This window comes from Gouania willdenowi, chromosome 11, assembly GCF_900634775.1.
Source record: "Gouania willdenowi chromosome 11, fGouWil2.1, whole genome shotgun sequence".
In the NCBI taxonomy this organism is placed as follows: Eukaryota; Metazoa; Chordata; class Actinopteri; order Blenniiformes; family Gobiesocidae; genus Gouania; species Gouania willdenowi.
This window is the reverse complement of record NC_041054.1, coordinates 19395625-19410988: the sequence shown is the minus strand read 5'-3', so window position 1 is coordinate 19410988 and position 15364 is coordinate 19395625. Positions and strand designations below refer to the sequence as shown.

The following is a 15364-nucleotide window of genomic DNA, read 5'->3' as shown; positions in this document are numbered from 1 at the left end:
AGTTTAACAAGGTCTGATGTGGTTCACTGACACCTAGTGACCGGCGTTTACGTGCTACGCATATGTTAGCGCAGTGAAATATTGCAATATATATAAATAATATATATAATTATTTTCTTACACCCTTACTGTGTGGCAGATGTTGTTTGGAAGCCTTGTTGGATATTTAAAAGTCAGACTGTAGTCTTTGAGCCAAACATACACAGAAAAAGCAGTTTACGTGTCAATAATCTCACTCAAGACAAACGCAGGTGGTTAGATAAGCAGGTGAAACTGCAATGATTCACTTTTTTTCATCTAGAGTTTATACGGTGCCGATTGTAAAGTTAAAGCTAAAATGAACAGCAATAATTTTGCAACATTTAGCAAGAAACCACGTTTAAAAAGCGTATGTGAATTTTTTTATGCTACCTTTGACCAGATTTACAGCAATACTTGTACTTGTAAAAATAAAATGTCAATGTTAAATATTAAATCTAAATCTAAATGTTAAATAATAAACCTAAATCTAATTGTTAAAGTTAAATGCTAAATCTAAATGTCACAGGTGAAACTAAATATTTCGCTAATATGCCAAATTCACCGGAAATAGCTTTTATTTTGGTACTTTCTGATTTACATATTAGCAAAATATTTAGTTTCACCTGTGACATTTAGATTTAGCATTTAGATTCAACATTTAGATTTAGGTTTAATATTGATTCAGATTTAACATTTAGATTTAGATTCAAACTTAACATTTAGATTTAGATTCAGATTTAACATTTAGATTCAAATTTAAAATTTAGATTTAGATTCAGATTTAACATTTAGATTCAGATTTAACATTTAGATTCAGATTTAACATTTATATTTAAATTTAACATTTATATTTATATTTAACATTGACATTATATTTTTCGAGAAAAGAAAATTTCTAAAATATTGCTAAAATTAAATTCACAGGTGTTTTTAAAACGTGGTTTGTTGCTAAATGTTGCAAATAGTTGCTGTTTATTTCAGCATGCGCATTTACAATCGACACCCCATAAGAGTGTAGACTGAATTTCCTGTTTTTAGTGTAATTATTTATTGAATCAACGTCAGACTGAGAGTGGGATTAAAGACGCCCAGCATCCACATTGCCATGCTTCACCCAGGACAGACTCCCACCATCCCATTCCAACAACCTCGCCCCCAACCACACATGTACCACGCGCACAAACACACACACACAAGCACATGTGCCCACGTGCACACGACCCCAGCGCCCTGTCATATTATCCCCTCATCACCCACAGACTTCTCCCCTCTCTCTGTTCCAGGGGGCTCATGGGAAACCTCCTGAAAGTGCTGGCTTGCACCGATCTTGAGCATGGCCCAATAGTTTACCTTGACTTTGAACGTGAGACCATCCAGCTTCTTATTTTTTCAGTTATCCTTTGCTCTTTGTTGCATTTCCTTGGTTTTGTCATCCCAACTATCATTAGCTGACCATTGTGTCATCTTTTTTTGACTCTTTTTTTCCCTCTGTCAGCCAGGGTTGGGGTCAATTACATTTTTCAGTTACAATTACATTTTCAATTCCCCATGTTCAATTACAATTCAATTACGAATACAGTGACCATCATTTTTTTAATTACAATTCAATTACGAATACAGTGACCAGTATTTTTTTCAATTACAATTCAATTACGAATACAGTCACCAGCATTTTTTTCAATTACAATTCAATTAAGAATACAGTGACCAGTATTTTGTTCAATTACAATTCAATTACGAATACAGTGACCAGTATTTTGTCCAATTACAATTCAATTACAATAATTTCTTATCCTCAGAAAGTCATTTACAATTACATTCTCAATTACTAAAGTTAAATTACAATTAATCACAATTACCGTGCCTGAAATAAATCAACTAATAAAAGTTAACCTTCCTCTTGTGTTAGCTTTCTATTAGCATCTGTTATGATAATCAGCTGTAAAATACATTAAAAACAAATATCTATCATCTAATTTCTTTTTTATCTATTGGTTACCTTCCAAATCAATTAAAATATATATATATATTTTTTGTGTCAGTATGTCCCTCAACTTTTTTTTTAATGGTAAAATGTGGAAAAGCTTGGTATGAAACATATTTTAATATTTGTTAACTACATACTGTATGTGTAGAACTGTACATAGAAATGTAACGTGGTTTACCAGTTTAGCGTTTAATTATAATTGACATTTTTCATAGAATTTTCATGGCAATTACAATTACAAAGTCAATTATCTAAACTCAATTACAGATTTCTAAAGTTACAGTTATAATTGACCCCAGCCCTGCTGTCAGCTACTACTACTACGACTCCTTTCTCCCTTTAAACTCTGCTTTCTTCTCCAGGGACTGGCATGAGCCATTTGGCTTCTTTCTAAACCACTTTATTTGCTTGTGCTGCGTTCTGAGACACAGACGCAGCTTCACTAAAGTCACAACAACAAGCTCCCCAGAGCGGCAAAACCAACGGTGAATGCCAGTCCTTTGGGAGTTTCTGTTGCTCCGAGAACAGAAACTCTACCGTCATCCCTCCACCACCTCACCCACTCATCTCCCCCACCATGTGACCTTTACTGTGTCTGAAAGAAAGAAAGAACGAACGAACGGGTGATTGTGGAGAAGATTCTGTTTCCTTCCTTTCTTCATTTTTCCTGTCAGTGACTTTTTAGCTTTGCAGTGTGAGAACCTCCATCCTAACATCCTCTATATATATATACAGTCTTTGCCAATCCTGTGTGTATGGTAACCAGGGTTGGAGTCAATTATAATTGATAATTCATCACCATTATGGTGTAATTTTAATTGTAATTGTTGCTGTCGTAATTGTAATTGCATTTAACGCAAAACTTGTGACAGTTCTATGTACATTTCTACATGCATTCAGGTAACAATTATTAAAACATGTTTCATACCAAGCTTTCCCACATTTTACTTTTAAAACATATTAAAACCTATATTTTCATTGATTAGGAAGCCTGACAAGGTAATCTATAGATAGGAAATAAATGAGATGATTAATGCCTAAGCATTAAGAGTAAAATCAATGAGTAATGAGGGAATACGTATTAAAAGCAACCAGCAGGGCTATTATATGTTAAGGTAATCAGCAGATGCCTATGAGGAAGACTGACAGTGGACTGAGAGATCAAAGTAAATGTGTCTGAATAAATGAAACCTTATCATACAGTATATTATTAAAAAAAATATGATTATTATTATTACAGCAGAGCAGGGTTGTGGTCAAATATAATTGTAATTGTGTAATTGATAATTCATTACAATTATGGTGTAATCATAATTGTAATTGTAACTTAAAAAATATATATGTTGCTGTTGTAATTGTAATTAAATTGTAATTGAGTTTAAATAATTGGCTTTGTACAGTTCTACACATGGAGATAATTATTAAAATATGCTTCATTTCAAGCTTTCCCACATTTCACTATTTTAAAAAGTTTAAATCTCGGCGTATATTGACACAAATAAGGCTCAGACGCCCACACCAACATTAAAAAGCCTATAATTTCATTGATTAGGAAACCGAACAAGATAGATAGGAAATAAATTTGTTCTTAGTGTATTTTACACCTGATATAGGATCCGTTATCATAAGAGATGCTAACAGAAAGCTAACACAAGAGGAAGGTTAACTTTTATTAGGTTATTCATTTCAGGCTCAGTAATTGTGAATAAATGAAATTAAATTTATTAAAAACTTATTTGTAATTGACTTTCTAAGGATTAAAAAAAATATTGAAATTTAATTGTAATTGGGAAGAAATGCTGGTAACTAGAGTTGTGATTGAATGTGGGTAATTGAAAACGTAATTGTCACTGAAAAATGTAATTGACCCCAACCCTGATGGTGACACCTGTACGCATAATAAATACAATGAAACTTCCTTCTCCGATACCTTTAAATAATAGACACAAAAACAGTTGCAAGGAAATAAATACGGTTGTTATTAATAAAGACTTTAAGGCTGATTAATAAAGACTTTAAGGCTGATTAATAAAGACTTTAAGGCTAATTAATAAAGACTTTAAGGCTGATTAATAAAGACTTTAAGGCTGATTATTAAAGACTTTAAGGCTGATTATTAAAGACTTTAAGGCTGATTAATAAAGACTTTAAGGCTGATTAATAAAGACTTTAAGGCTAATTAATAAAGACTTTAAGGCTGATTAATAAAGACTTTAAGGCTGATTAATAAAGACTTTAAGGCTGATTATTAAAGACTTTAAGGCTGATTAATAAAGACTTTAAGGCTGATTAATAAAGACTTTAAGGCTGATTAATAAAGACTTTAAGGCTGATTATTAAAGACTTTAAGGCTGATTAATAAAGACTTTAAGGCTGATTAATAAAGACTTTAAGGCTGATTAATAAAGACTTTAAGGCTGATTAATAAAGACTTTAAGGCTGATTATTAAAGACTTTAAGGCTGATTATTAAAGACTTTAAGGCTAATTAATAAAGACTTTAAGGCTGATTATTAAAGACTTTAAGGCTGATTAATAAAGACTTTAAGGCTGATTATTAAAGACTTTAAGGTTGATTAATAAAGACTTTAAGGCTGATTAATAAAGACTTTAAGGCTGATTATTAAAGACTTTAAGGCTGATTAATAAAGAGTTTAAGGCTAATTAATAAAGACTTTAAGGCTGATTATTAAAGACTTTAAGGCTGATTATTAAAGACTTTAAGGCTGATTATTAAAGACTTTAAGGCTGATTAATAAAGACTTTAAGGCTGATTAATAAAGACTTTAAGGCTGATTATTAAAGACTTTAAGGCTGATTAATAAAGACTTTAAGGCTGATTATTAAAGACTTTAAGGCTGATTAATAAAGACTTTAAGGCTAATTAATAAAGACTTTAAGGCTGATTATTAAAGACTTTAAGGCTGATTAATAAAGACTTTAAGGCTGATTAATAAAGACTTTAAGGCTGATTAATAAAGACTTTAAGGCTGATTATTAAAGACTTTAAGGCTGATTAATAAAGAGTTTAAGGCTGATTATTAAAGACTTTAAGGCTGATTAATAAAGACTTTAAGGCTGATTAATAAAGACTTTAAGGCTGATTATTAAAGACTTTAAGGCTGATTAATAAAGACTTTAAGGCTGATTATTAAAGACTTTAAGGCTGATTAATAAAGACTTTAAGGCTGATTATTAAAGACTTTAAGGCTGATTAATAAAGACTTTAAGGCTGATTAATAAAGACTTTAAGGCTGATTATTAAAGACTTTAAGGCTGATTAATAAAGACTTTAAGGCTGATTAATAAAGACTTTAAGGCTGATTATTAAAGACTTTAAGGCTGATTAATAAAGACTTTAAGGCTGATTATTGAAGACTTTAAGGCTGATTAATAAAGACTTTAAGGCTGATTATTAAAGACTTTAAGGCTGATTAATAAAGACTTTAAGGCTGATTAATAAAGACTTTAAGGCTGATTAATAAAGACTTTAAGGCTCATTAAATAAAGGTAAGTAAATGTTAAGATGCAGATTTTTTGCACTGCTTTCCTCTTCCTCCTTTTAACAAACTGGTTTCCTCCTTGTGCTTTCGCTTCATGTTAGAGTGAGAGAGAGAATTGTTGTGTGTGTGTGTCAAATTGAATTTCACACACACACACACACACACACACACACACACACACACACACACACACACACACACACACACACACACACACACACACACACAGTGATTTGGTTTATCAGGCCTGTGGTTCCCTTGATTTCAAAAGCATAGCAGGATGAGTCAGACTCAGGCTCTCTTGTTTTAACCTGGAGACACGCACGACTCTGTCAACAAGTCTCACAACAACAAGCTGACATTTAATAATTGAAAATAAAATTAAATACAGAAAGCTATTTATGTATTTATTTATTTATGTATTTATTTTAAGGACATGTTAATAAGGATAGACTTCATCCCATTCCCTTTCCAGCAGTGTATTTATTTATGTTATCTACAATATGTATGTTAATAAAAATATATTTAAAAAAAATAGAAACGGAAGTTGTTCTGGTACCTGGAGAGGTGCCAGGGTACTTCTCGAGCACTGCCGAGGTGTCCTTGGGCAAAGCACCGAACCCCAACACTGCTCCCGTCATTGTAAAAGCCACTTTGAGTTCCCAGGAAAGCGCTATAGAAAACTGATGTATGATAATAATAATAATAATAATACATGTCATTAGCCATGTAGGCTACAACTGGAAACATGTATGTTTCATACTTTACTTTACATTATTTTTCTGTTTGTATTAAAATTACTCAGAATAAATAAATAAATATTTGCATTTCCTGCCTGAGCATTAAGATTAAAATCAACAAGACAAATATGTTGCGATACACGTTGAAAGTAACCAGCAGAGCTTTTATATGTTAAGGCAATTAGCAGACGCCTCCGAGGAAGACTGACAGTGGGCAGTCGAAACATGTCAGTATGATTCAAAAAGACGACAAAATGAACTTTATTACAGCAGAGCAGGGTTGGGAGCAATTAGAATTGAAAGCGCGTAATTGATAATTAATTACACTTATGGCGTAATTGTAAATGTAATTTAAGAAAGTTGTTGCTGTTATAATAATAATAATAATAATAATAATAATAATAATAATAATAATAATAATAATAAAGTTTAGATAATTGACTTTGTAATTGTAATTGCCATGAAACATCTATAAAAATTGTTAATTAGAATGTAACGCTAAACTGTTGAACCATGGTATAGTTCTACACATATGTAATTCAGAATTATTAAAATATGTTTCATATCAATATATGAAAAATATCTTTAAAAAAGGCCCAGACGCCCACACCAAAAATATTAAAACCTTTATTTTCATCGATTAAGAAGCCTCACAAAGTAATCAATAGATAAGAAATATTAGATAATATATATATAGATTTTTTTTTTTTATTGTATTTTACAGCTGATTTAGGACCCGTTATTATAAGAGATGCTAACAGAAAGCTAACACAAGAGGAAGGTTAACTTTTATGGGGTTATTTATTTTAGACTCTGTAATTGTGATTCATTTGAACTGAACTTTAGTAATTGAGAACGTATTTGAAATTGACTTTCTGAGGATAAAAAATAATTGTCATTTAATTGTCATTGGGAAAATGCCTGTTATCGTAATCATGATTGAATTGTAATCGAACATGGGTAATTGAAAGTGTAATTGTAACTTCAAAACGTAATTGAGGCCAACCCTGCAGCAGAGCTTTTGACATTAAGACCACCCTGTGCAGCTCCATTTTAAATAAACCTAATGCAGGGACACATTGTGTTTCAAACACATCACTACAGCATCAGCTTGTTCACTGATAAATCAACACGTTTCCTGCTTCTCTTATTGACGACACAAGTGCAACTATTTCATTTCACTCTCGATCCAAAACTGTACAATTAATGTAAGTTACAAACCCAAGTAATTTCCATCAATGCTGAGAAGTTGTTGTTAAACCAGAGGACGATGCGGGACGTTATTGAGAAGAAGTGACAATAAATAGCAGTAAGTTGCTGTGACTATAACCAGCCTGTTGGAAGTGCAAATATACCATGATTACTATTTCTCTGCAGGGAGGCAGCACCTGCAGGGCTAAAGATAATCAGCACGCTGCTGCATGTGGAGCGCTGCGTATTTCTACCTGAGTCAGGCAAGAAAAACAAACACCAGGATGACTCAGGGGGACATTTCCCAAATTGCGTCCCCTAAACACTTCAATCCCTCCTGTGTGCCACATGGACAAACAAAGCCAAGCAGCGACACAGATGGAGCGTCACGCTATTCTACTGCTAGGCTTTAATATTTCTTACAATAAACCTTCACGATTGCAAAAATGATATCTATAAATAACGGTGAAAAATGAGATTACATCTGCCTACAGTAGGTGTGTATGACTCCAAGGCAGACGCTTCCAACTCAAGGTCCGGGGGCCAAATCTGGACCATCCAATTCAGCCCGCAGGAGAAAGTAGAGAAAAAAAAAACATAGAAAACATGAATCAATGACCACATTTTACATGAGAGCTTTAATTCCTTGTTAATTCAGAATAAAAGTTAAATCCTCTTTAAATGAACTTTGTAAACACTTCATCCCGAATGAAATGGTCATTCTGAATTAAACTTAAATCCAAATTAGGTGGCTGGTTTATTCCGATTTCAATTCTGAAAGGAACTACTCCTCGATCTTGTAAACATTTAATTCCACTTTAAATAATTCTGGTCATTCTACATATACTCATTTTAACGCGATGACGCGCTGGTGACGGCATAATGGAATGGAGTGGAGTGGAGTGAAGACGATAATTAATAAGATCCTTAAAAGACATGGATATAATGAAAAGAGTGGATGGACAAAGGCATAAACAGGTCGACATTCACAGGGACATATTAATTACACACGCACACGGACATCGGCAAACGGAACAGACATGTAGCATTGCACCAGACCACATAGCTTCACTAATGGCTATGTTTACATGGGAGCTTTAATTCCTCTTTAAAGCGGAATAAAAGTTAATTCCTCTTTAACCTGACCTTGTAAACACTTAATTCTTAATGCTAGTTTAATTCCAAATTAAACTTAATTCCGAATTAGGGGGCTGGTTTATTCCGTTTTTTAATTCCAAATTAAATAACTTCTCTTTCTTGTAAACAGTTAACAACACTTAATTCCGCTTTAAGTTAATTCCAGTCGTTTTGTCCATGTGCGACTTATGGCTGGGTTCTGACATAATCCCACATGGCGGCCCGGAATAGAGCCGACATTATTTAATAAGAGCCTTAAAAGACATGGATATAATAACAAAAGGGGATGGATGGAGGCATAAACATGCTGACATTAATACAGACACATGGACTTATCACACACACGGAGATCAGCAAACGTACGGAGACGGAGTAAATGCGTTCCCATACTGCCGCACAGAATATAATATCACCAAGTTTATCATTGTAATGGTTGTTAGAGCTACTATCTTCACCAGGGAGCAAATAGTATGTTGTTGTCGAGCTGCTGCTTCAAAACTACAATCAAAATAGAAGTGAAAACAGTTCTTATTACGTGGTCTTCTATGTTGCAACTCAAAAGAAAAGGTTTGTTGTGTTTTTTTTCCAATAGACGTCTCGTTCGCCCCCTGTCCAATCAGAACTCTTGCCAACCCCCAGACCTAAAGCAGGAATTGAATAAAGCTGAATAAACCTGTTTTCTATGTAAACCTCAATTCGGAATTACTATTCCCGTGTAAACATGCAGCAGAACACTTAATATAATTCAGAATACTTAATTCAGAATTAAAAAACAACATCAATATTTGCGAGGGCTCACAGTTTCCCTGGTGCTTATAGTGTTTGATTGCAGTCATTTTAATTGTTTAAACTAAACAAAATTCTTACAAAATCATTCAATTTTCCTCAAATTATTACATAATATTTCCCTTGATCATATAGAAATTGGTCACAAAATCGAGGAAATGTAAAGTGAAAATCCTGTTGGGACTGATATCTATCGCTCATTGCTTTGATATCATAGGTTTCTCACATATTTTGTATTTTATGTATACGTAGAGGTGTTAACTAGGCCACAATAATGTTAAAATGACTCATTTTAACACATAAAATCTGTGGCACACTTAAGATTAAACTGATCCGTAATTGGCTCCTGAGCTAAACTCAGTTTGACACTCCTGATTTAAAGGGAGACGTGTAAGCCATCATTCTCATAAACACATGACTCAGCAGGTTTCACTGATGTCCAGCCATGCTGAGTAAATGAAATCCTTTATTTATGTAAAATATTTAGACTTTTAATGTTTTAAAGATTATGTATTTATGAATATTCTATAAAAAGGAGGGGGGGGGGGTGATGTGTTTAAACTTACTCATTTATTAGGCCATGTATTTCTTTTTTTCCTGCCATTCACTAGATTTCAGACACTGAAATGTTCTCAAACACACTAGATGGATATCAGGAAGTTCTTCTTTTAGATTGAAGTTTGAATCCGTTTCTCCTCAGCTAACTTAACACTTTCATTTCCCACTTCTTTCTTCCTCTTTTGTTGCCCACCGTCCTCCCAGATGCCCAGCCCACAGAGGCAGAGACCGCCGTGTGGAACCAGGTCAGCGCCGTGCTAGAGGAGGCTCATGGGATCCTCGCTGAGCTGCAGTCCTATAATGGTGCAGGCCAGGAGATACGAGAAGTGAGCATGAAGCAGTCGATACGTGCTGAACACCAATAAACACGACCAGCCGTAATGCAGGGGGGGGGGGGGCATGGCGTCAGGGGGGGACTGGGACAAATATTCAGCCCTGGCTTTTTCTGTTCAGACCATTCCATTACATTATCAGAGACACCATGTAGGAGCTGTTATTAAGTCAGTGATGCTCAACATGTGGTTCTTCTTTCAACCCTTTTGACCTATTTCCTTTGTCCATTTTGCAACTTCCTTTGTAACTGCATTTTTTTGCTCTTTTCAAAAAGTTCTGACACTTTTTTTTGCCAGTAAATATCTCTTTTTTGTCCATTTTTGCAAGTTCTTTTTGACAATTTTATCCAATTTTTGTCCTTTCTTAAAAAATGTTGGCCACTTTTCATTTTGCCTCTTTTTGTTCCACGTTTTTGCCCTTTTTCACTATTGTTTGCCACATTTTTGCCCATTTAAGCGACCCTTTGCCATTACATTCCACCTGGTTCCTCTTTATTTGCCTATTTTTTGGCTACTCCGGACTGCTTTTGGCCCATTTTAGTAAATTTTCACTCTTTTCTTGCCACATTTTTGCCACTTTTGCAGGATTTTTGGCCACATGTTACCATGTCCGCCTCCACTCGCTCGTCAAAAAAAAAAAAAAAAAAAAAAAAACGTAGTGGAACGGACTTTCTTATGTTTTTCCCTAAACTATTGAAACAAGGAACAGTTTCCTTGCAATCTTTTCTTTCAATTTCAACACAACACATTCACTTCAACATGTGGTTAAGCTATTATTATTATAAGAGCTGTTTGAGACGATAAAAAAGCTGTTTGAGAAATGACTTGAATATTACAATGGAAGAGTTTGATTGCAAAAGCAGATGACTCCAGTCACTTTATAAATGTTCAATAAATGTGTTTTTTGTGATATGAGTCACATCAAAGTTGTGAGGCTTTTGAGCGGTGATCTCGTCTTTATGGTAAAAGTAAAAGCCACTCAGTTATCTGCTTTTGAATTTCAACTCTTCATTTGTTTAAATCAAATCAATCTTTATCCATAAAAAGTGTAAAATGCAGCTCAAATTGCTTTTACAAGGTTAAAATAAACTAAAATAAAGACAATTAAAGTTGAAAAGTGAATTTAAAAATGGATCAATTCGCTTAGCGACAAAAAAAAAATGTAAGGAAATGAATATCGCATGGGAAACATTTCCACTCAGCATTGTCAATCACAAACAAATAGATATTGTTATTTAATCCATAAGTAAAACCTAATGTTCTACTCGAATTATGGCTGGTTGAAATAATGTACTGGTACAGTATTTTGAGTTTTTCTTTTTAAAAATCTCAGAAATGTATTTAGGCGTATTTTTAAATTATATTTATTTCTATTTATTTTTAATTTATGAATGTATGTTATTTATTTTTTTTTTAAATTTAATTTCAACATTGCAGTGTGATAGAAGGGAGCGGGCAGAAATACACTATTCAATATGTTCATGGATTTTAGATATATTAAGTTGTATTTTTTAGTAAACAAACTCTGCATATTTAACTAAAGTGCACCTAAAACAATGACAACACAAACAAATAAGCATTGAGTTTGGTTAACATTAAAATGGTGTGGTTGTGTACTTGTTTTTTTTTAGTTCTGTGAACTTATTCCAGTGTTTTAAAACTGAAAACTTTAAATTACAATAACTGAAAATAATTTAGTTGTCTAAACAGAAAACTGTAAGTCACATTTACTGCAAGTATTTAAGCTAAATGAGCTAAATGAGCACTTTAACTGATATGCAAAAGTACAAATAAGTAGTGTCAGTCATCCAACCTTTTAAGTTCTGGAAAATGTTCATTAACTTAAATAGATTTTAAGGCAAGCGATTGCCTCAATTTTTTTAGTTCTGTTAACGTATTTGGGTTTGAAGTGGTATTTGTTGGAAATGTTTCTTTAAATTCTGATTAGTGATCCCACACTGTGTAACCTGAGAGTGAAAAGTCAGGAAGGTTTTAAATGACTTTCTTTTTAAAATATGAACGAACATCTGGGTGTGTTGTTGGCCTGCAGGCCATCCAGAACCCAGGCGACCTGGCTCTACAGGAGAAGGCCTGGAACGCAGTCTGTCCCCTAGTGGCCAAGCTCAAGAGGTTCTATGAGTTCTCCCTGCGACTGGGTGAGTGCATGAGTCAAAGTGTGTATACAGTGTTGGTTTTCAGCTGCACAAACACATGAAAGTGCTGTTCTATGTCTCTATATCTGCAGGAGAGCTGCGTCGACAAACTTAAACTGCTTTTAGGATTTTTGTGATGCATGAATAATTTAAACAACGATAGGGAGAGGCATTGTAAAGCAGCAATGATTAAATGCTGATATCGTTCCTTTTGAGTTCGGTTTCAAGTTCCAACTCTGTGCCAACACTACGGCGTACATTTTAAGACATCCTCAGGTCTCAGGAAAACCTGTCATTTATCAGACCAAATGGACTCATGACTCAGCGAAACCTCCTTCAGACGAAAAGGCCTCAATTGTCAAACCAAACGGCCTCAGGCTTCAAAATAAAAGTCATCAGACTCAACAGCCTCAGGCCTTAAATCACGACATGGCGTTTTATTTTGAAGGAACCGGAAGTACACATGAAGAAGTATGTTGAAAAGACATTCTTTCCATTTATTTTTTAAAAGTTAAGATGTATCAGCGTATTGTTTGATAAATAAATACACAGCTAAATGAAATGTTGATATTTAGTAACAGCTTTCAACGTATACGCTCGTATCCGAAGCAGCACATAATGATGACGCCATGTGTATTTCCAGCTTCTTCGAAATACATCATCTCGTGTTTTACGTCCTGATGCCATTGAGTCTGACGACTTATTATGAAGCCTGGGGCCATTTGGTTTGACAAGTGAGGCCTTTTTGTCTGATGGAGATTTTGCTGAGTCATGAGTCCGTTTGGTCTGAGAAATGACAGGTTCTCCTGAAACCAGACACCTTATTCTGAGACCTGAGGTCGTCCTAAAATGTACACCGTCATGTTTGATGGCGTTTCATTTGATGGAGGTTTTTCTGAGCTACGGGTCCGTTTAGTTTGACTAGTGACAGAGGTTTTCCTGATACCTCACTCTGAGACCTTAAAATGTCCTAAAATGTACACCGTACTACACGTCTTGTTCAGAATCACTGGGTGCACAGAAAAGTCATCATCATTACCAACAAATGAGAGACACCAATAAACCAATATTTGTCTTGTGAATGTAGACAGAGGAGGTATACAGTATGCTCTCCTCAGCTCCACATAATTCCCATCTATTATATTCACAGAAATCCACAGAGAACAAAACATCTTTCCAATACAATATTGAACCATGTGAATAAAATGAACCCCACAGCACACTCTGAGCTGTACAAATGATAATGTCCTCTTAGCTATCACTGCAGCATCCTGACCTGGCAGACAGGCTGCCGTTGCTACGGAAACAGTGGTACATGGTCAACACGAAGAGAGGGAGCGAGAAGCCCGAGAAGGGAAATGGAGTTGATTCGCTGCCTTCCAATAACACTTCAATCTCGGGGACATTGTGTTCTCAGAATAACGCGCGGAGAGCAAACTAATGACTGATCAATGTGGGAACGGCTCCACTGTATCACATCTGTCCTGTTATCTTTAGATTGACACCTTTTTTGTTGATCAAAAGAAAACACGGGAGGTTCAGAAGTGAACATCTGGACAGTGAGTCTGTGTGAAGAGCAGTAAGCAGTGCAGAGCAAAGGATCATACACTCTGCTCTAACAGCAGGAGGGACGGGGCCTCTGCTCAGGCCCTTTAGATGAAACACTCTACGGTTGTATTTATAGAAGGCCCTTATACATTATTAATGCAGAGGAAGGGATGGAGCCTCACGAGGCTTGGCTTCTGAGGCATCACCACAACTTGCAGCTCCACAGTCTCTTTTGTCCCCGGACGCAAGGCATGAAAAAGTTGAATACCGCATGTGACACAGGGGAGAGGTTGAGTGAGTGATATGTGACCCTAGAGAGCGTTGGAGAGTGACTGTACAGAAGACAAGGTAATGTTGGAGGCTGGTGAGATATCCAGCTCTGATTGGCCAGGGCTAAAGCCCACCCCCTAGTGTTTGATATCATCAATTTCTACAAGTTTTGAGTTTTACAATGCAATTTCAAGCATTCTGATTGGTTAAAGCATTGCTGAATAACACCCATGCGTAACGGCATCAAAGAGCGGAATAAAAAATAGCATTACGCATGGCGCAGCAGAAACCTGAATAAAAATGGATGCATTTATTTCAAGCCAAATTGCAACACCTAGTGGTCAAACAAAAGACTAACAATGATAGCAATAAATTTGACTGACATATTACAGTTACACTCTTGTTCCCAAACCTATGGAAAACTTTTGCACAGTTGTGGCAAAGTGGGCTTCCTCCTTTTTTTTTTTTTTATACAAAAACGTGTATCTTTGGCCTAAAGTTTATTATTATAACCAAATTTGCTGCAGTTGATGTCCATACATTAGTTCCATTATTTCAGCTTTTGTAGCCTTCCCTACTGAAAATTGGCTTTATATTTGATGTAAATCTGTAGTTGTTTTTGGGCTGACTACAGGTTTATGTATTTAAAACATTATTTATGGTCACTCAGTATCATATTTCCAAAATTTCACATCAACTGTAACCACTAATGGTCCTACTTCAATCTGAATAAAAAATAGCCATGTACTCTAGGTAATTTAGAAGCTTAGAAAAAACATTATTTGTTATGGGTATTTTCGGAGAAAATTGGCTGGGGCTTAAGAGGCTAGAGAGCATTGTAGAGTGACTGTACAGAGGGCGCAGCACTGTTGGAGGCCGGTGAGATTGAATGTGTTTCCATTACCCTTGGAAATACCCAAAATCTAAATAGTGCAATAAATAAAAACTGGTAATGGTAACACCTGAGTCAAAAAAAAAAAACAGTTGCATGGAGTGTTGCATGGGTTTCTTGTAGTTTAAAGTTGTTTGAAAAGGTAACACCTGAATTTTGAAAAAACTTCTAATACCACAAAAAAAACATTTACACATTCCTCCTGTGGTTTTCTGATGTTTTGATATTGGAATATACAGCAAAAGTG

General features: G+C 34.9%; 1 protein-coding gene across 5 annotated transcripts in view; it reads left to right on the top strand.

The window, feature by feature from the left end:
• Positions 1-15364, top strand: part of fam49al (family with sequence similarity 49 member A, like) — a 65584-nt gene that overhangs the window by 39014 nt on the left and 11206 nt on the right. For 3 of the 5 annotated variants that reach the window (XM_028461063.1, XM_028461065.1, XM_028461064.1), the window contains 2 exons: positions 10127-10248; positions 12305-12410. In XM_028461063.1, the coding sequence (XP_028316864.1) occupies positions 10127-10248; positions 12305-12410 (228 nt within the window). Of the gene's footprint in view, positions 1-1249; positions 1385-10126; positions 10249-12304; positions 12411-15364 lie in introns of those variants that run through there. The other 2 variants (XM_028461061.1, XM_028461060.1) reach the window with 2 other exon arrangements.